The 21,770-nt window shown below is 53.0% G+C and overlaps 1 protein-coding gene and 1 pseudogene across 1 annotated transcript in view; both read left to right on the top strand.

Annotated features, from left to right (window-relative positions):
- Positions 1-21,058, top strand: part of LOC107035221 (adenylate cyclase type 1-like) — a 46,702-nt gene extending 25,644 nt beyond the window's left edge. Inside the window, 7 exon segments of the mRNA XM_072940840.1 lie at positions 36-162; positions 753-869; positions 1,832-1,978; positions 2,594-2,692; positions 6,509-6,623; positions 8,607-8,731; positions 13,493-21,058. Of these exon segments, the coding sequence (XP_072796941.1) occupies positions 36-162; positions 753-869; positions 1,832-1,978; positions 2,594-2,692; positions 6,509-6,623; positions 8,607-8,731; positions 13,493-13,723 (961 nt within the window). The 3' untranslated portion in view covers positions 13,724-21,058.
- LOC102526683 (E3 ubiquitin-protein ligase HERC2-like) overlaps positions 1-21,770 on the top strand; it is a 224,239-nt pseudogene that overhangs the window by 126,114 nt on the left and 76,355 nt on the right.

The raw sequence follows: 21,770 nt of genomic DNA, 5'->3' as shown, positions 1-21,770 counted from the left end.
CACTGATGTGGGTTTTCCTCCTTCTCTTTCACAAGGGGCGGCAGCATCTCCAGGCGCAGCTTCGAGCCGATCATGGCCATCCTGCTGTTCTCCAGTGCGCTGGCCCTGCACGCCCGGCAGGTGGATGTCAAGCTGCAGCTGGACTACCTCTGGGCCCTGCAGGCAAGAGGAGCCCCTCTGCTTCCTTGGGGGTTGGCAAGGGAGTCCCTTGGGAGGGGTGTCATGTAGGGGCTTCTGGCTAGATGCCAGCAGCCCTGTGGGTGGTGGTAGGTGTAAGGACCACTGCAGGGGGGGTCTTGCGGTGGGGGAGAGAGACGAGGCTCCACCCTAATACAGCAAGGGCAGGTGGGCGTGTGTAGTCAAGGGGCAGAGTTGGGGCAGTGGATGTAAAGTTGCTAAGAGGAGAAATCAGAGGTGAGGGGTTTCTAAGCTGATCTAACAAGATTCATGCTGAGGACAGGCCAAGGTGATCAGACATCACCTGAGAAGGGAAGGAGATGAGGAACCCAATCAGATGTGTGGGGTGATCTGATGTCAGGGATGAGGTGTCTGGTTGAGCTGGCTCAGCAGGGTTCTTGCTAAAGCTGGACAATGTGGAAGTGAACAGGGATGCCCCAAAGTCAGGGCCCAGTTGGGAAGAGGGTTCAGAGTCTGGTCCAGGAGAGAATCTTGTCAGGTGGCGGGTTGTTGAGTGAGTGAAGGAAACATGGATGAGCAGGCGAGTGACTAATGGAGGATCCCGCCCTCCCCAGGCGGAGGAGGAGCAGGACGACATGGAGAGGATGAAGCTGGACGACAAGAGGGTCCTCTTCAACCTCCTGCCGGCCCACGTTGCCCAGCACTTCCTCATGTCCAACCCCCGGAACATGGTGAGCATGCGGCCTGCGTGGCAGCTGCTTCCTGGGCACTGAGACCCAGCAGGGTGCTCCTCCCAGCCGAGCTGGTCTGGTGGGGGCTGCAGGGCTGCAGCTGGAGGTCCGACCCAGAGGGACCCTCCTCCAGCCTAAAGTCGCAGAGGGTGGCCATTTCCAAGCCCTCAGCTGCACCAAGGATGGGAGGCCCCCTGCCCACCCCCAAGGGCAGGGCAGAGGCTGGGCCATCAGGAGGCCCCTGGGACGTGGGATTGACAGATGACCAGAACTGGTGTGCCCTCCCCTTTGATCCTGAAAGAGAGAGTAGCATTCACCATCCCCACAAGGCGGGAGATCGGGCTTCAGGAATCCACACTCAAGGGGGAAAGCGCTGTTTCAAGGCCTTTATGTTCTGGGTGGCGCCCCCTCCTGGCTCAGTTTGTGTGGATGCCCTGGCCCTGCCCTTCTGGCTGCAGGGCCGGTGGTTCATTCCCTCCTCCATGTTCAGCGCAGTCAGGGGCCATGACCTAGAGGTGCAGCTCTAAAACCACCCCAGCAGCACAGCACAGGGCTTAGAAAAGCTGACTCAAAAATAAAGGGGCTCAGGTTGGCTTTTTAGGTCCTAAAGGCACAAACACCAAGACTCAGCTTGACCATCTTTGGCCTGAAATAGCTCCCAGGCTCATCTCTCATCCTCCTGGGCCTGGGGCTGTCCAGAGCGGTTTGTTTTCCCACAACAGTGTGCCCCTCCCTGGTGCCTCCTCCCCTCCTCTCAGGGGGCTCTGCTCCCACCTGTGAGCTGAACGACCTCGCGGTGTCCTGGCTGCTCCAAGCCCCCTCCTTGTGCAGTGTGGGGTCCCAGCACATCCTGGCAGCCCAGGCAGGAGTTTTCCTGGTGGGGCCTGTCCCCAGCACCAGCGCTGAAAGCTGTTCTGGTCACAGTCTCGGCGCTGGTGGCTGACCCGACCTTTGACCCTCAGGACCTGTACTACCAGTCGTACTCGCAGGTGGGGGTCATGTTCGCCTGCATCTCCAACTTCAACGACTTCTACATCGAGCTGGACGGCAACAACATGGGGGTAGAGTGTCTGCGCCTCCTGAATGAGATCATCACCGACTTCGATGAGGTAAGGGCCGCCCCAGTGCCCCGACCCCCTGGGGCCTGAGGGCGCCTGGGTACCCAGCCCCCAACAGTTCTGAAGTGTAGCATGTTCTCTGCAGATGCACATACACTTTGTCTCCTTGGGAATACCAACGGACTTTGACCGTTGAGGAAGGGGCTTTGCCTTAGGTTGGGGAGGATGGATTCTGGGCTAGCAGGTGGGGTGCTGGCACCTGTACCCTACCTTGTAAGTGCTGGGCTCAGGTGGGTGGCCTCACTTATAGGATGGGCGGGTGGGCATCTCTGCATCCTCCACCTTGGGTCCCATGTCTGTGCCAGATCTTCCCTCGCTGGGGGCCCGTCCTCCTCCTGGGTGGTTGTGACCTCAGCTCCTGAAAGACAGTGTGTTCTGTATGCTTCCTCCTGGCTCCTCTTTCAAATGCCTTTGTAGGTGCCCCTGAGGCCTGAGTTTCTTAGTTTTTCAGTTCAGCCCCAGAACTTATCTCAGAGCCACATGAAGAAGACACGTTGCTTTCCAGCACGTGCCCATCCACTCCACAGTTACTCCTGGTGGCTGTACACTGCCGTGACTTGTCTAAAATGTTATGTAACATTTAACAGTTTTGTGTTTCAAACAAAGCTCATGGACAAAGACTTTTACAAGGACCTGGAGAAGATCAAGACCATTGGGAGTACCTACATGGCTGCTGTGGGGCTGGCGCCCACAGCTGGGACCGAGGTGAGTGCCTGCCCGCTGTCCAGGTGTGCCCTGCTCAGAGACTGGGTCCCAGCTCTGCCCCAAACTGCCCAGGGACCATGGACAGAGTCCCCACTGTGGGCTTTGGTTTGCCCTTTGCATTGGACTAGGGCAGCAGCCTGCAGGCTGTCTTGTCAGTGACCAGCTCTCTCTAGACACGACCTCCTGTGGAAAGTCAACAGAGGAAAGGCCCATCATAGGGACTTCCTCCAGCCCTGCCCCCTCCCCACTGGCACCCCACCACCACCACCGTGGCAGCCTGGCACCACTGAATGTTCCCCTTTTCTGATGCAGGATTGTGAATAAAGTCCTCAGGTTGCTCCTATAAAAGAGACAGAAAAAGAAAGGAAGATGTAAAAAAAATAAAAATAAAAGTGCGATGGCTAGAAAGCAGTTGTACATACAGTAGATACTAATCTAATTGTATCAATAATCACCTTAAATGTGAATGGTCTAAATACACCAATTAAAGAACAGAAACTGATCAAGTGGCTAAAAAGCAAGACCCAACTAGATTTTCTGCAAGAAACACACTTTAAATATAAAGACACATACACATTAAAAATAAAAGGATGTAAACAACCCAAATGTCCATCACCAGATGACTTGATAAAGAGGATGTGGTGGAACATATATACAATGGAACACTACTCAGCCATGAAAAAGAATAAAATAATGCCATTTGCAGCAATATGGATGGACCTGAAGATTGTCATTCTAAGTGAAGTGGGCTGGAAAGAGAAAGAAAAACGCCATATGACATCATTTATATGAGGAATCTAAAAAAAAATAACTAATAATAAGGACTCAAATGAACTAATTATTATTTTGATGTCTGGAATATGTGTAAGCACATCTGACTGTCCTTTATGATTGGATTACCACATTCTGTTGATTCTTATTTTGTAGTTGGCTTTTTTCCTTTGATAACTATGAAAGTTTAAAAGGCTAAAGATCTAATCCGTTCTTAGAAACAATAATTAGTACATATATGTAAACTAAAAAAAAGTGCAGTATACTGTATATATGTATTCACATGCAATATAATGTGTATGTGCAGTCAAATTGTAATAATTCTACCTAATAAAACTGAAAAAAAATAACAGAATGTAAAAAACAAAAGGATGTAGAAATAAATACAATGCCAGCACTATTAAAAACTCAAGTAGCTATCTTAATTTCAGACAAAGCAAGCTTCAGATCAAGGAAAATGATCAGGGATGAAGAGGGTCATTGCATAATGAAAAACAAGTCAATTCTCCAAGAAGACTCAACAATCTTCAATATTTATACACTTAACAACAGGGGGCCAAAACTGATAGATCCGCATGGAGAAATAGATGAATCCACTATTACAGTTGGAGAATTTAGTGCCACACTATCAGTGATTGGTAGGTCCAGTCGGGTGGAAATCTGTAGAGGTAGCTGGACTGAACAGCGTCGTCAATCACCTGGGTGTAATTGACATCTATCGACTACTTCATTCAACAACCGCAGAATACGCTACTTTTGAGGCTCACATGAAGCATTTACCAAGATAGACCACACTCTGGGCCATAAAACTCGGTTTAACAAATTTAAAAGGATTGTAATCATATAAACTATATTCTCACACCAGAATGGAGTTAAAGTAGAAATCTTATTTCTAGGAGATAATTGGAAAATTCCAAAATATTTGGAGATGGAGCCATACACTTCTAAATGACACATGGGACAAAGAAGAAATCTCAAGTTGAAAAATAATTTGAAATAAATGAAATTGAAGATAAAACTTATGAAAATTTGTGGGATGCAGAAAAGGCAGTATTTAGAGAGAAATTTGTATGATTGAATTTGTATATTAGAAAAGAAAACCAATCCCAAATCAATAGTTTAAATTTCCACCTTCCACCTTAGAAAAGTAGAGAAAGAAGAATGATCTAACCTCAAGCAAGAAGAAGAAAATAAATAATAAAAGTCAGAGCACAAATCAATGAAATTAAAGACGAGAAAACAAGAGATTCGACAAAACCAAAATTTGGCTCTTTGAGAAGATCCATAAAATTGATGATCTCTAGCCATGCCAATCAACAAAAAAGGGAGAAGACACAAATATTAGAAATGAAAGAGGGGCCATTTCCACTGAACCAATGGATATTAAAAAGATATTAACGTATATTGTGAACAGCTCTGTGATGCTACACTGGAGGTCCTAACTAGTAGTCCAATAAGGGAAGGACAATAAGTAGAAGATTTGTGAATTGCAAAAGTAGGAATGGAGCCATCATTCTCAACTAAAATATTTATGTATAAACTGCTAAAATTTTTAAGTGAGTTTACCGAAATAAAATTAACATATGAATTTCTGTTTTATCTCTGTATATTAGCTGTAGACAATTAGAAAATCAAACATTTTAAAAGTTATTATTTCCAATTAGTATTTAAAAATACAACTATATGCCCACAAGTTTGATGAATGAGGAGAAACGGACCAGTGTTTTGAGAGACACAATCTCCCAAAACTCAGCTGAGAAGAAACTGATAATCTGGGTGGGGATATGTCTATTAAATACATTGAATCAATAATTAATAACTTTCCAAAACAGAAGGTGCTGGGCATAGATGGGTTTCCTGGTGGATTCTGTGAAACATTTAAGGAAGAAATCATCCCAGTTCCCTACAATCTCTTCCAGGATATAGAAGTAGAAGAAACACTTTCTAACTCATTCTGTGAGACCAGCATTACCATGATATTGAACCAGATAAAGAAATTACAAAAAGGAAAATTATGGGCCAGTATTTCTTTTGAACACAAATGCATAAATTCTCAACAAATATTAGCCAGTTGAATCCAGCAAGGTTCGAAAAGAACTATACACCACAAACGAGTTGTTGAATTTATTCCAGATAGGCAAGGCTGGCTCAACATGTTGAAATTAATTAATAAAATTCACCTTATCAACAGGATAAAGAAGAGAAATCACATTAATGGATGCAGAAGAATTATTTGACAGCCTAGAACACTCCTTCCTGATTTAAAGAAAAATTTCTCGTCAAACTACATATAGAAGGAAACTTCCTCAACTTGATAAAAAAACACCTATCAAAAAAAACCTGTAGCTTAACCACATGCATAATGATGAGAAATGCCTTCCCCATGAGGTAAGGAGCATGGCAAGCAAGCCCCTCTCACCACTCCTATTTGACATTCATGCTGAAAGTCTTAACTAGTGCAGTAAGACAAGAAAAGGAAATAAAGGTACATGGAAGGAAGGAAGGAATGAAACTCTCTTTGTTCCTAGATAGCATGAATGTTTATGTAGAAAATAAAAAAGAATCAACAAAATATCTGCAATTAGCAATTACAGCAAGGTTGCAAAATGCAAAGTTAATAAACAAAAGTCGATTACTTTCTTATATACCAGCAATGAACAAGTGGAATTTAAAAATACAATACCGTTTACATTAGCACTCCCTCCCTCAAAATAAAATATTAGGTACAAACTTTTAAAGATATATGTAGTATGTCTATGAGGAAAGCTGTAAAACTCGGATGAAGAAATCAAAGGTCTAAATAAGCAGAAAGATATTCAATGTTTCTGTGTAGAAAGAAATCGTTAAGACGTCAGTGATTCCCAACTTGACCTGTAGATTTAACTCAAGCAGCCCGGCTGCTGCACTGCTGATGTGGGGATCAAATCCCTGAGCTCATCAGGGGTACAGGCTGCACCCCTCCCCGATAGATCCCTGGCTGAGTGTCCCTGCTGCCTCTGCCCTTGCACCCCTTGAACGTAATAACCCGTGTCTGCTCACATCCAGGCGAAGAAGTGCATCTCCTCCCACCTCAGCACGTTGGCAGATTTTGCCATCGAGATGTTCGATGTCCTGGATGAGATCAACTACCAGTCTTACAACGACTTTGTGCTCTGTGTCGGTACGTGGCTGCAGGCCGTCCCATCCCGGGGGCCAGCACACCCTTCCCGCATCCACCCCAGGAGCTGGTGGCTGCGGCCCTCCCCCTAGGAGGTCATTGGTCCAGGCTCCCTTGTCTCAGGAAGGAGGGTGGAGCCACCCAGATGAGTGAGTGGGACTCAGGGACAGCTGGGTGTGCCTCAGAGCTGGGTATCAGTGACTTAGGATCTGGAAGAGTTATTGTCCAGCTCACAAAACACATGAGAAATGTAGATTGTCTCAGAGGCTTTCAGATACACCTCTGAATCCACACTTAGCTGGGGGAAGATGCCCCATTTCCCTGTCAGCAGGCCCGGAACACTGGGGCTGCAGCTGTGCAGAGCCCAGCTGTGCAGACTCAAGGCGGGTCCTTTGTCCTCCTGGGGTCCCATCCCTCACCTGTGCGTGAGGAGGGGGACCATCAGAGCTCTAAGTTCCTTTCTAGCTTTTATAAATCTGTAGGTTTTTTTTCACTCTTAAATTCAGCTTTTTTCTGGGAAGAAGATAGTTTCCCACAAAAATTCTTGCTAGTCAAGGATATAGTTAAACTAGAGATTTATGATTTTTTTAAAAAAATCTTTGTCTTAACTATTTTAGGTTTTTCAATTTATTTTTCAGTGGGGGAGTTAATTAGGCTTATTTATTTACTTTTTTAATGGGATGCTGGGGATTGAACCCAGGACCTCTTTCGTGCTAAGCACGGACCCTACCACTAAGATATGCCCTCCTCCCTGCAGATTAATGGTTTCTTTTTCTCCTTTGTCTCTCTCTCTCTCTTTCCTGCTAGTCACGATACAGTTAGTTAAACTGGACACTTCTGGCTGTTTTACAATTCACACGTCTAGTGGCCTTAAGAGCAGAACTGAGCGCTGGGTTTGAGTGTGAGGGGGGCAGCAGGTGTCCATCAGGGTGGGTGGAGTTCTGATGCGCTTAAGCACAAGCGCTAACTTAGACCTGGTGCCTGGCCTGAGGGACGGGCTGGAGGTGGGGGCAGGGCGCCCTCTGCGCCTCACCCCTAGCGGTCAGTTCTTCCGGGCTCGAGCTCGGATTAATAGATGTACTTTTGTGACAGGGAACAGATCCAAGTGTCCATCAGGGAAATTCTATTGATTACTCTCCCACTGAGAACCCACCAGCCAGTGCCCTCTGTGCCTGGATGGCTGGTCACATGAGACTGGATCCTGGCTCCGTCTCGTTCACGTGGACTGGGGCATCCGGGTTGGTAGAGGGTGGCTCTCTGCGTCCCACCAGCCATCTGGGAAGTGGGCCCTTTGGGGCTCTTCCTCGAGGCCCCACATCCACCTGGCCCGTGGCCGAGCACTCCCAGCTCACACCGTCCAGTTCTGCCCGCTTCCCCCACCTTCTCCCGTGGATGCCAGCACTGCCTGCCCAGGCTTTGGGGGATCGACTAGGCCAGTGTCTGAAACGTTATTGACAGCTTGGCTGAGCTCAGAAAGATCGACGCCCGAGGACAGAATCAGAAGATACGACCTGGTGTCGGCCCAGACACAGCTGGGGCACCTGGGCCTGTGTCACCCCCCAGGCCGGGTGGGCCCCAAATCACATAAAGGGAAGGGGGCCTCCGCTCTCCTTCAGAGCATCCTGAAGTACTTTGTTCTGGGCCCACACCCGGAGGAGCTGAGGGATCCCACCCGGGAAACAGTCAGGAGCTACTGTCCTTTCTGAAAGAGGGAGCTGGGGTGGGGGGGACACACACTGTGGCTCTACAGACTGAAAGGTCAGCCGCCTTAGCAGCAGGACTCGGTCTGAGGATGCTGTTCCAGGAAATGGGACTTTTTCTGGGATCAGGACTGCTTCCTGGTGGTGTGGGGTGCAAGCAGGGGCTGGGAGCAGCTGCTCAGTGATGCTGTGGGGTCCCTGCTTTAGGGAGGGGTTTGCACTTAGTGACCCCATGGCCTCCCCTCCAAAACCTCCCCACTAACACCACACCGGGGCTGCTTTCCAGGCATCAACGTTGGCCCCGTGGTGGCCGGAGTGATTGGAGCTCGCAGGCCCCAGTACGACATTTGGGGAAACACAGTCAACGTGGCCAGTCAGATGGACAGCACCGGGGTCCAGGGCAGGATCCAGGTCAGTGCATTCAGAGCCCCCAAGGCGCAGGTGCCCATTCCTGCAGGCGGGAGACTGAGGCAGGAGAGGCAAGGGTCAGGCGCGGGCCAGCCACCCAGGTCTGCAGCCTGCATCCTCCCTTCATCTGCCTCTTCTGGGTGGGGACACGAAGCTGCATGAAGGTACGCTGATGGGGGCTCATTGTGTCTGCGGCCTTGGGGGTTGGTCCCTGGGTGGCCATGTGGAGAGTCAGGGTGGTGAGTGACCGGGACAGTTGGGGACAGTGAGTGACCGCTCCTAGAAGGGAAGGGGCTTCTTCGCCATTCTAAGGGCAGAGGGCTGTGGGGCCACCTGACCTGGGATGAGACCCTGGTGCTGTGACCCCAGCAGGGAGCCATCTGAAGGTTTCGAGGGCAGTGGCCCCTGCTCTTCATGGGTAGGTGGGAATGTGGTTGCACTCTCTGAATTTCCTTTAGAACGAACAAGCAAGTGTGAGTCAGCTCAAGGCTGGACACTGCAGGCCTCTGGGAGCCTCAGAGGGAAGGTGCCTGTCCCCTGGGTGTGGCTGTGGCTGTCCTCTGGGGACCCCAGGGGACAGGGCAGAGAGTGCAGCACTTGACAAGCAGGGCTGCTGCCTTCCTGCTGTGGCCTGGCCTTGGGGCAGCGACAGAGGACTGTGCGCCCAATGGCTGTCACCACGTTGCAGCCAGTTAGCGCTGGTCTTTTTGCTGTATCACAGAGTCGCACTTGGTCCTCTGCAGACCCTGTGAGATGTGCATTCATCCCGGGTTTTGACAAAGACACTGGGGTACAGCCCCCTGCAGGATGTGGTTCCAATGAGAAGGTTGCAAGCCTGGGGCTCTCCCACCTCGTGCCCGTACGATTCCGGTGGCCCCACTTGGCATTTGCTGGGCACTAACTCTTGGTCAGGTACCTTGATGGGTCCCTTGGATCCATCAGCTTGAATGACCAGCAGATCAAAATCCTTATGGTGCTCTCTTGCTGCTCAGAATGTAGGTGGGATCTCCGTGCAGCATCTGTGGTTCTTTTTCTTAAGCTTCCCTTAAGGTGGTGAAACACACATAACATAAAATTGACCATCTTGGGCAGTTTTAAGTGCCCAGCTCGCTAGTGTTAAGGACACGCGCATTGTCGTATGGCTGTCAATCCTAGGTCACTGTGTTCCTTTCCTAACAGGATCTTCCACCCCTGTTCCTCGCAGCCTTCTCTAAGAGCTGGTCATGTCCCAGGGGAGACCTGGTGGGAGCCCCACCCACTCTCCAGCCTGGCCACGTCCAGAGCCAATGTTACGTTTCTAAGTTTCAGGAGTCAGATTGAGTCGGCCACTCCTCTTCTCAGAACCGCCCCTGTTCCCTCAGCCTCTTTTGAGGGCTGTTTGCCATCACGTGGCCTCCCTCACACCATCCAGCCTCCCCCAGCTGCTGCCTGGCGATGTCCGCGTCTGGGCTCCCACAGGGCAGTGCTACGTCTTGGCTCCACGGTCCCTCTGCATGGACCTCCTGGGAGGGCCTGCATCAAGCAAGATTTTTGCAGACCAGGCCCCTCACCTTCCTCCATTTGGCTTGAGTGTCAGCATCCATGCGCCTGGGACAGGGCAGGACAAGAGCGGGGCTCTGCTGACATTTGTCAGCCTGGGTGAGACCAGCAGTCCCTGCCCCCGGCCTGGCCATGTGACTGCCCTCTTTGCTGAGGGCGCTTTCGGCCCATCGGGCTCCTGCCCGCTGTTTTAAGGGAGAAACACTTACGCTCCCCTGTTGTGTGGTTCTTTTAGGGGTTCCTGGTCACGGTCCAGGAGAGAGCCCCTTCCCTGTGCTGGCCCACGTTAAACCTTTGCTTCTTCCCTTGAAGAAGGGAGTGAGAGACTGGGATTTAATGTTAAAGGTTTGTAAAGAGGCATCTTACTTTTTCCTGAAAATATGTCAATTAGACATCGCGTGCCGGAATTCTCATTCCTCAGCCCTCTGGTGGAAGCGTTTTTCTTCTGTGTCAAAAATCCAAAAAAGGAGACTGCCTCCCACCTGTGTCTCCTCTCCCAGGAGAGGCAGGCGAGGATTCTGTGCAGGCTGAAGTCCCAGGGACATCTCAGGCCCCATTTCCAAGGAGTAAGGCAGCCAAGGGGAGGCTGACCACGACGATGCCCAGATTCCACCTCGGCCGTCCGCTTGGGGACCGAGCAGATGCTTCCCCGGAAATGCCTCCATGGGGCCCAGCACTTGTTCTCAGGCAGAGTGAGCTCGACATGGCTGTACGGTGGGTCCTCCCCTGCCGGCCGGGCCTCACAGGGAACTAACTCCAGGGAGCGTCCCCAGCTCGACTCTGCCTCGACACAGGGACCCTCACGCAGATGGCTAAGAATCGGACATTCTGGGGGATGCCTTCGTGGCCTCTTGAGGCCCTTGTGTCTCTGAGCTCCTGACCTGGGCACTCGCCAGGACCCACCCCGGTAACAGCACGCACTGTCCTGATTCACAGCCTGGGACTTCCTGGCTGGACTCTCAAGGCTGAGGGGCGTACAGGGGCAGCTTGCAGCCTGGAAGGACCCCCTGGCCCATCCCCACCTGCTGTCAGACCTCGGCTTTACTGTGTGTGGCAGTGGGTCATCCTTACCTCCAGCATTTCTTTGCACAATGTTTTGGATTCTTTATTACCTTTCTTCATAAAACAAGTGAAAACAGTGAAAGAAAAAGCTCAGGGTCAGGATCAGACTCAGAGGTTTTGTCGGCTTGTCAGTGTGTATCTTGGGGCTCAAGCAGGACGGTGGGGTCTCCGGAGCACAGGTCTCTGAACAGATGAATTGTGGGTTCAGTTGTGAAAGGAAAGAGCAAAACGGAGCCTTTGATCATGATCCATTTTTACACCTTGAGTCTTAGAGGCCACATCTGAGTGGTGACCTTGGTGACCTCGGTGTCTCCCCCGGTAACCAGCGAGTTTCTGCCTGAGTTCCATGAAGGACTTTAGGGTGCACTGAGCGAGCCCTGCGGGGGACCTGAGTGAGGCTCTCACCGTCGTGTGGCTTTAGACCGGGGCCTTTGGGGCCACCCGCCAGCCAGCGCCCTGGGGAGTTTAAGCGCTCCCCACTTTCTCTTGACCATCTGAATCTTCATGACTGTGATAGCCACCGTCAGGCTGACCAAGTTACTCTTCTTGTCAGCGGACAGCATCCTTCTCATTTACCAGGTGTGGGAGGGACCACCTGACCAGCTCCCAAGGCTAAGAGATGGAGCCCATCCAGTGAGAGTCCAGGCCTCAGGAGTCCACCTCCCCTTTTTTGTCTGGGTGGGTGGATGACGGCATTCGGTTCCTCCCCAGGGGACTTTCTGCAGACGCCAGGCAGCCCCCAACCCTTCCGTGCCAGCACCAGCCAGGGCCTTGCTGAGGAGCCGCTGCAGAAATTGGCAGAGGTCGTTAATTAAGGGCACTGGTAGCGCCCTGGGCCGCCTCCTATAGGTCGAGCAGATGCAGTTCCACCCCCTCCTGTCTACACTGGACCAGCCAGTTTTGTTTGTTTCTCCCCAGGGGATTTTAGAGCCATCGACGGATTTCACTGTCGAGGGAGCTGGGCAGGTTCTGATTTTCTGTGGTCATGTGTGATTTCTGTGCTTCCCTGGATAAACAGTTTTCTGCAGGCCTTGGTTGCCCGCCTGCCTACCTTCCTTCCTTCCTTCTTTCATTCAACAAGCACTTATGAATACGGAGCCCTGGTAAGACGTGGTGAGATAGACAAGACCCCTTGTGTGGGGCACTCACTGTCCAGAGCGGGAATTAGACACTGTGCATGCCAGAAGCAGGCCGATGGTTAGTGAGTGCGAGAGCCACGTGGGAGAAAGGCCAGATTCCAGCCCATCGGGCAGGGGAGAGAGCAGTCCTCTGCCCAGCTCTGCCAGGGACTGACACCTGGGGGACCTGAGACCCTGGGCCCTAGATGGGCTGAGTCATTTTAACTACAGATCCCAGAGATGACATGGGGGGGTTTTCAGAGCAGCACCTGGGGGGATCAGGAGGGAGGTGGTCTCCTTCAGTGTAAGGCGAGGAGGAACCAAGTTACTGTGTCCTCTTCCGCTTAAAGAACCTTATTAGAAAGTGCTTTCTCCTCTATCATCTTTTTTTTTTTTAACTTTGTGAGGCAGGAATTGTAGCTAACATTGTGTGGGAACCCAAGAATTGAGGGAGTTAAGTCATGTCCCGTTGTCACTAGGGGAATGTGCCTACTGCCCTGTCTGTGCTGGTGGCCCCGCTTTTGGACCCACAGAAGCCCCAGGAGCCTGGGCACCCCACCTGGGCTCTGAGGGCTTTGTGCCTGCCACAGGGATACGAGCCTGGTGCTGGGCCCTTCCTGCCAGTCCCCAACCCTCGAAGCTGTCTGAGGTAACTGCAGGTGCCGAGAGCCCTGCAGAGAGCCGGGCCTGCTCCTGTCTGTCCACAGCTGGAGCTTGATGTCTGCACATCTGGCCGGAGGTTGGGGTGACCACGGAACTCACAACCTGTCCCCTGTCCAGCCAACCCATCATCCATGGGGAACACTATCCTCGCCTGCTTGTCTGGGGCCGGTTAGGCCCCTCTGAGTCCCCTGCTCTCTTTGTGGGATCACATCCTTCGCACAGAGTGAGCAGAGTCACCACAGGAAGAGCAGAGGACCCGGCTCCCAGGCCGGGCTAGGGAGGCCAGGGGCTGGGTGATCAGGATGGGCCGTGCAGGTGGAGGAGGGACCCCTCTGTGGGCTCCCCACTGACCAAGAGTGATGCCCGCGTGTCTCTGCTGCAGGTGACCGAGGAAGCTCACCGGCTGCTGCAGCGGGCTGTGTACCGCTTCGTGTGCCGAGGCAAAGTCAGCGTCAAGGGCGAGGGCGAGATGCTGACATACTTCCTGGAAGGCAGGACCGACGGAAACGGCTCCCAAACCAGGTCCATGAACTCAGAGCGGAAAATGTGTCTTTATGGAAGAGGTGGCTTCCAGAGCAGACTGGCCACGGCCCACCCCCCCAGTGCCCCCTGATGCCAGCCTCTCAGTCAGAGCTGGGATGGGGGCTCTGCAGGGCTTGGGGTTCAGTTCACCCCCTGCCCCCCAGGTCAGCACTTGCCCCCTGGAGCAGCTGGGAAGGAGGCTTAGTGGAGCCCAGAAGGGCTACTGGGGACACAGGGCACAAATGCTCGGGGCTTCAGGGGCCTCAGGCTCCTGCGGGGACCAGCCCGGGCAGCAGAGCAGGGTCAGGGGCCAGCGGCCAGGCAAGAGAAGTCACTGTCCAGGCACGGCCCCAAGCAGCTGGGCAGCGACTCCAGTGAGGGGACAGCCCTGGCCACACGGATGCCAAGGCTTTCCCAGCGGCTGTGCCTGTTCCATCCACTCCTCGGTGCCAGAGGGAGGTTGGCCGGGTCAGTATCGGGCACCGGGACCTTCAGAACATCCACCAGGGCTGCAGGCTGTGGGGAGAGGAGAGCCCTGGAGGTCTGACTGGCAGGTGGACAGGGGGACCCGCCTTGAGTGTGCCCCGAGACCGGTCAGCATCAGCCCAGCTGTGTCCCTGAGGGTGGCTCCAGCCCTGGGCAGCGGCCTGCAGAGCCCAGAGTGGGAGTCAGGGCTCTCTCAGCTGGGCCAGAGCTGGACGGGCTTAGACGGACGGCCTGGGGAGAATTGAGAAGCCCTGTCCCACTGCACGGAGGGTGGTGGCCTTTGACTTTCTTCAAGGTTGGTTTTTCACTAAGAGCCAGAGTCGGGTCTCCTGGAATTCTTGGGGGCCCTGCAGCCACATCTCTGTATGGTGACCAGCACACTTCCTGCTCCGCCTGTGCGTTCTCCACCTGCCCCTCCTGAGCGTATCAGCTCCCGTCAAATCCGGACATTCCCTTTTCTGCCCACGTCACTGTGTTTGTTCAAAGGAGAGAAGGTGGCCGGTGTCATTTCTTACCTCTCTGCAGTGGCATCTTGGGTTTCTGTTCGCTGAACAACAGCGCGAGACTTTGTTGATTTTGAAAACGAGTGAACCTCACGACCATGGGAAATCTTCCTGGATGGAAGGCATTTCTCTGACAGAACCATGCCCTGGACATGGTATTTTGGAGTTCGCTGATGGCTGTAAATAGAGAGGTCCCTGCTCTAATTTACAGGGAAAGTGACTCCAAGTAATTCTGTGCGAGTCTGGGGATCTCCGACCTGCGCTTCGCTGCAGTCGCCATGGAGATGAAGACTGAGGCTGTGCTGGGATGTGCTGTTGGGGGCAGGGGTCTGGGGGGGCCAATGGGAAGGCACTGGCCAGAAATAGCTGGACATAGGGACCTCAGCTCTCGACTGCAGAAGGAGAGGACAGCTTGAAACCAGACCAAAGGCTCTGGACAGGCAAGTCAGTGGGGGAATGGCCGTCCAGAGACCCTCAGCTCTGACAGAGACGAGGAGAGGTCTGTGGCTTGCAGGGGAGCCCTGCTTGGTAGAGCCAGTGGGCCTGGGGGTCCTACATCTCACTCCTCCTCAAGGGCAGACTTTTCAGTATTGGAACAGGAGTTCACTCTGCACGGAGCCCCACGGGGGTGGCTAGCAGTGTCCCCTGGGCTGCCCGCATCGTGGGCATGTGACTCTTTGCTGTGTAGAGGCAGCCAGCAGGGTCATCCACCCTGCCGTGTGTGGGCAGGCCAGTGACAGGGTTCTTTTCTCAGATGTGCCCTGGATGGGTGGCCGGATTTCCCTACCCTCCTTACAGACAGGGCCCAGTTCCTTCAGGGAAAACCAAGTCATCTCTGGAACCCAGTGAGCGCTGGCCTGTGGAGGTGTGCGCACTTCCGCCCGTCGGCACCTCATGGCCGAGCCTCCACCCCAGGCAGGGTGAGGGGACAGCCCAGTGGTTCACGACCCTATGAATATGCTCTGTCACATGGCAAAGGGGACTGTGCAAAGGGAACCGGGGCTCAGGCCACAAGCTGGGGAGGGGATCCTAGGCCATCTGGGTTGGCTTGGTGTGTCCACATTGCCCCTTAGAAGTGGACAAGGCAGGCGGGCGGTCAGGAAGATTCAAAGCATGAGGTTGCTGTTGAAAGCTGAGGGGCCACAGGCAGTCTAAGGTTAGGGCGCCCCAGCCGTCAGCCAGTGAGGAAGCGATCCGCACTCCCACAACCCACTCCCATGGGCGCTGAATTCACGTCGACCCAAGTGAGATGGACCCTGAGCCTCTGGGCGAGAGCCCAGCCTGGCCGTGTCGGGACCTCAGGTCCGCAGAGCCGTGGGACCCCCTATAAGTGTTGGCAAAGCCATGGAACGTGTGGCCAGCTGTCACCATGGCCGCGGGAAGCCATCGGGGCCTCGGATGTGCTGAGACAGCAAGATTCCCCTTTGTGAGCAGCACCTCCTCCATCATCAGCAGTTCCAAACCCTACCTGCTTCCTGCAGGCACAGGGGCCCCGTTCAGCCATAACGTTCCTTGGGGTTTGGTCAACAACTCCCTTTTTATTTGTGATTACACTGTATGATACTGCCTTAGTTACTTTCAACCTTGTACAATACTCGTGTACAAATGTTGGCGCCTTCTAAGTAGGAGTCTCTCTAAATTATTTAAGATGCTCTGTAAATAGTGCACCGCTTACGGGTGCTGCCTGTTTCCTTCTGACCAAAATGAAGACAGGCACGACCGCCTGTGTGGACAGCCCGCCATAGCCGATGTGTGAGGTTCCCAACCCATCACACCCTGCTTGGTGAGGCTGCTGCCCTTTGGAACGACCCCTTCCGTGTGTCCCCTCGAGACCCTTGCATGCCTCTTGTGCTCCAGCCTCAGTAGAGTAGAGGACAGCCTCGAACTTCCAAATGCTTCCATGGACCCTGACCCTGGGCCGGTCCACTCCGGGGTCTGTGTCTTCAGGGTGGACCCCCAGACCCAGCCACCCTGAGCCTGCCATGTTTATCTGACTCCAAAGCCACCAGGGCTTCCAATATCTTCTGTCACTAGAAGCAATAACTAATTCTAAACTGTAGAGACAGGTCTGGTCCAAAGCAGATTGGTGATTCAGAGACAAGCCACGTGTACAAGTTTCCCCAGATTGCAGGGCACTGTGGGGGCTGACGCCCCCAAACCCTGGCTGATGGGTGGGCTCTGGGCTCAGGCAGGATCCGGCCAGCCTTCAGAGACGCGATGCTCTGTCTGCAGCTGATAGAAATCCTGCACCGTCGTCCCAGGAGCGAGCTGGATAGAGTGCTTGAATCCCTGCTTTCACCTCCCTCTCGAGAAGGAAGGGCTGGGTTGGCCTGTCACCTTGTCCAGGTTCACCCCCTGGCAGGTGGCCCCAACTAGGTTCCAGGGTGCGCCCACCTTTCTGCATGGTGTGTTCTGTGATCGCCTGAGTTGGGATCCTGCTGGTCTACCTGCTTGGCCAGCCCTGCCCCTGACCCGCATGCATGACTTGTAAGGCAACCGCTGCCTCCGTGTGTGTCGCCCGCGCAGGAAATGCAAGGTCACAGTGTGCCCTGCATTGAGTAGCGCTCTTGGGAGGGGTCACAGATCTGCTGGTACACTTGTCATTCTCAGTATGCAGTCCCATTAGTTACGTGTAACTAACTCCCCAGAAACTGACTTATCCTTGGTTTTGTAATGGCTTCAATTAAAAAAAGAGCAACAAAGCAAAAACCAAAAATCCAGACTCCATAGAGACCATGAGTTTCAAAATATTTTGGTTTGGTGAAATGAATGAGGGGTGAGCTGTGGCCAGCTGACAGTTGGCGGCCTCGGCAGTGACCCTGGGCCTGACCATCCCGCCTCCCCAGCTGCGGTTTGCTTTGAAAGTCGAATTTGCGCTAGCAGCCTCTCATTTTCATGTAATACTCCAGGTTCCGCAGTGGATGACGAAAGACGTGACGTTTCTCCATACGGCGCGTTGGGTTTCATCTGGCTTCACAAGTCCTTAGGCTGTGAGGCTGTGGGTGGGTCTAAATCAGGAGGTTCAAGGTCTGCTGGGAGCTGTGTCGCCAGGCCCAGAGGTCAGCAGGCAGGACGGGGACCCCCACCTGGGTGTCAGGAGGCCGGTCATGATGGGTCAGGCCTCCAAGTTGACTTTGGGGTACGGCAAAGAGATTTGAAGGGCTCCGATTCCACAGTACGCATCATCCAGCGACATATGTGGCAAGAAAAGTCCAGGCCAGGTACCCAGTGGTTGGCAAAGTGGGCAGTGGGGGGAATCGAGTTGTGAGTTTTCCCAGGATGGACTCAGGAGCTCGAGGGCGTCCTGTCCAAGGCAGGGGTAGCTGGCCCCAGGGAGCGCTGACAGACAGTTGTCCACCACCGCCCAGTCCCTCAGTGGTGGGAGGGCACCCTTGATTCTGTGTGACCTGATGGGCAAGAGCCACAGGCAGGCCCCGTGCCTCGGAGGGAGGCAGTGTGGGTGGAGCAGCTGAACATAGGAATGTAGGAGCGTGGGGTGCAGGGGGCACTCGAGTGGCTGGGACTGGGGTTGGTGTGGCCAGCAGGGCGGCCAGTGAGACCAGCATGGACCATGGGCCCAGCCCCAGCAACTGGAACCTGACCTAGATTTTCCCTCTCGGGGTCAGGGGCCGGCACCCCAGACGGGGAGCGCCTGGTGAACTTCCACGTCTGGGAAGCCACAGGATGCTTTGGAAAGGATTCAGGAAGTTTCCTTTTGTCTCTCGTGTGTGCACGCACGTCATGGAGGCAGGTTCTGTGATGGTGTAGCGGAATTTGTCTCCTCCATCTGTTTCATAACAAACCGAATTTCAAGGGCCCCATTTTGGGGCTAGACCTCCTTACACGACTTGACTTTGTGGTAACGACTCAGACATTTGTATTCCTTAATTACCCTGAAAATATAATCTGTTCCATATCAAATCTGTTCTCTAAGATAAAAAGAAATTATTCTGCCAGAGGTCATGCTTAATGCAAGTGTGTGTGTGGTGTGTGTGTGTGAATGGCATGGCATAAGCAAAATTAAAATCAGTTATTTGTTCCTGGGATTAAGATGGATGCATATGAAGAACAAATGAACTTGGAGTACGGACAGACGACTGCCACCCCCAGGGCATTCCCTGACGGCCATGACTTGATTTCCCCTAGAAATCCTGACCCCGGGAGGAGAGGGGGCAGCAGCTCTGGGACACAGAGGTGGCCTTGACTCCCACCAAGGTCCCAGTGGTGCCTGGGCGTCTGTCTCCAACATCTGCTAGAGAGGAAGAAAGTCTCTTTTCCTTTTTCCTTTACTGAAGTCCCGCAGCATCAAGGCACTGAATTGGTCCCATTCTCCGTAGTTTGTGCTTTGTTTCATTTTGTTGTGTTTGAGTTTTGGGTATACATGGAGGCCTGAGGGGAGAGCCACAGGTGGGTGTTGGTGCAGGGATTCTGGAGGGAAGAGCCGGCAGCCCCCCGCCCACCTCCCTCCCAGTTACCCAGGGAGCCACTCATGTTCAGCACCTCTCAGCTAACAGTGACACCAGCAAAGTTGTGCTGGTGGTGTTGGAGCCCTTAGCTCAAGCGCGCACAGTGGTGGCGGTGCCTGGCCGGCTGGTTCTGAACAGCCAGGAAGGTGCCCAGGCATCGGGTTTGCCCCACTGCCCACCCCCGGATGTGCCCAGGCACAGAGTCACCCTCACGTAGGCCTCATGCTGTGAGATTGGAACAGCACATGGACTGTCAGCTGAGCCCTGCCTCTGCTTTAACAACGGATCTCTAGCAAAGTCACACAGCGTTGGTCTGAAAACTCCCTGCCTTATCTTAGCGTACGTTCTATCCTAAAACTGTATCCGGCAGCGCCACCTGCCAGCGCGTCTTAGAAAACACAGGCTCTTCCCTCAGTGAGGACAGTTGTCCTGTTTCTTTCCGTAAGGCCTCTTTGACATCAGCTAGGGGGAGAACGGGGTCCCCAGGTGCCCTCATACTCCACACGCTTCTCCACTTAGGTGAAGCCAACCCAGCCCCCAGTGCCTGATCAGAGCCCTCCCGTGTCCCTGTCATGCTGTGGAGCGATGTAGGTGGTCACTGTTCCTTCCTGGGGATGAGAGGACATACGAGATCAGATTTCACTGAAAATGTGCGGGAGGCGAGACGGGGATCGTGATGGATGGTGAGCAGATTGCAGCCGCTAGCGCACGGGTGTCCTGGGCTCCCCCAGGCACTAACTTCTGTGGTTCCAGGCAGATCAGACTTTGGATGGGTTGGATTCCAAAACAGCTGGCAGTCATTTACTAAGAACTGGTGTTTAAACAGCGAGGAAGTCCCAGACCAATCCCCAAGAGATCTGTCCACCTCTTGGGCTTTGTAAACATGTGCAGGGCCGCCTGCAGGCAAGCCACGCAGTGTCCCGTCCACAGGCTCTCACTCCCCGGGGCATGTGCATTGGGCAGTGGTCCCACCAGCAGCCAGAACTTGTTTCTTGCCTCCCACCAGCAACTCTCATGCCCCCTGAGGCCCAGGTACGAAGCACACATCTCAGGGGACCACTCCCATGTCCTGGGACTCCTGACAAAGACACCTCTGCCTCTCCTGCCGGCTTGGAGTGCCGGCTCTCCCCGCCTAGGCATCAGTCCCAGAGAGGCCTGCAGTTCTGCCTTTGCCCCTGCCGAAACCGTGGCTGCACAAGCCCTTTGCACTCAGCATCGCATGCCGTGAAGTTCCTAATTTTGTGTCACTTAGTTTGGATTCCAAGACATGCAGCATGCGCAAAGGGACAGGCCCCGGCCACCACTGGTCGTCTGCCGGCTGGCCGCAGAGCGTCCCGCCCCGGTGGGTCCTGGCCCCCGCGCCTGAGCGGCTCCTGCACCCCTCCTGCAGCGCCCCCACTTGGCCCCGGCACCCTCCCCGTCTCTCGTGCACACTGATCGCACACCACCCTGCACACGCGGAGATGATGTAAGGTGATCATGGGCACCTCTGAGCAGCAGATTCCACTCTCATTTAAGGTAAACCCAAAGCCCACTCTTGGGTTCTCCTTACTCACTGAGAAGGGTTGTGGGAACCCTTCAGCCCTTCCGTGTCCCTTCCTGGGCACAGAGTGGCCCGGGTGACACATCCTCCCACCAGTAGAGCTCACTGAGAATGCTTCTCTAGACGTGGAAACGAGATGTCTGTGTCGGAAGGACAACAACTCAATATCACTGGGTAACTTCTCATGATAGATTTGTATAATCAATACGGGTCTATTTTTACATCAACTGGACACTAGAGCACCTTCCAGTCTTTTCCAAGATTGTTAAATTGAGACAAGTCATTGAATAATTTGTCCTATTTTTATTTAAAAACAAAGTGAATGGACTGAAATGTTAAATGTGAATGTACATTTCTTAATTGCAACTTTTCTACTGAGTGTTTGCACTATACTTTCTGGAATCTTATTTAACAAAAATAAAGGAAAAAAATTGCTTAACTAAACTCCGTGGCCAATTTAATTGAAAAACAGAAGATTGCGTGCATGTTTTAAAGACACTCCTGTGCGATTCACGTACCCTGTCATTTTCTACAATGCAGTCACCCTGTCCTCCTTCGGGGCCCTGGCGTGGGGTCTTCTCCCCTTCTGATGAGCAGCCCCATCTCGTGACAGGTGGGAGCAGTGGATGGGCATACTTCGGTGCTCAATTTTTGCACCTAAATGTGAGATTCCAGGGAAGAAGATTTGAATTATTTGTAATTCCTCATGACTAGTCTCTCTAACCAGTGTCTTCCCGCTATTTTAATCTTTTATAAAACAATAGGAAAAAATCTTGCCTGCCTGAAATGAAATATGGAAGTTAGGGTCCAGCCTCACTGTTGATCTGTGTCCCATGCAGACTTAGTGAGTCCTGGGCCCTTTGGGCAGATGGGGCCGGCCACCTCCAGGCAGAGGCCTCGGTGAAACAGCACAATCCAGGGCTGCTGGGAACAGCATTTAGTGTGGAGTGAGTGATGGCTGTCATTGTGATTTAGGGAAAAAAATTCATCCCAGCCCAGAGTGGAGTGTGGGCCCTAATTGTGGCAGATGCTAAATCTCCTGCATCCTCAGAGAATGTCAGTGGGTGCCTCTGTCCCCCTTGAGAGCAGGTTAAGTTGTATCCCTGCCCTGGACCTTCCAAAGCTTCATGCCCAATGAGC

This window comes from Vicugna pacos, chromosome 17 (assembly GCF_048564905.1).
Source record: "Vicugna pacos chromosome 17, VicPac4, whole genome shotgun sequence".
NCBI lineage: Eukaryota > Metazoa > Chordata > Mammalia > Artiodactyla > Camelidae > Vicugna > Vicugna pacos.
This window is presented reverse-complemented; position numbering and strand designations above follow the sequence as displayed.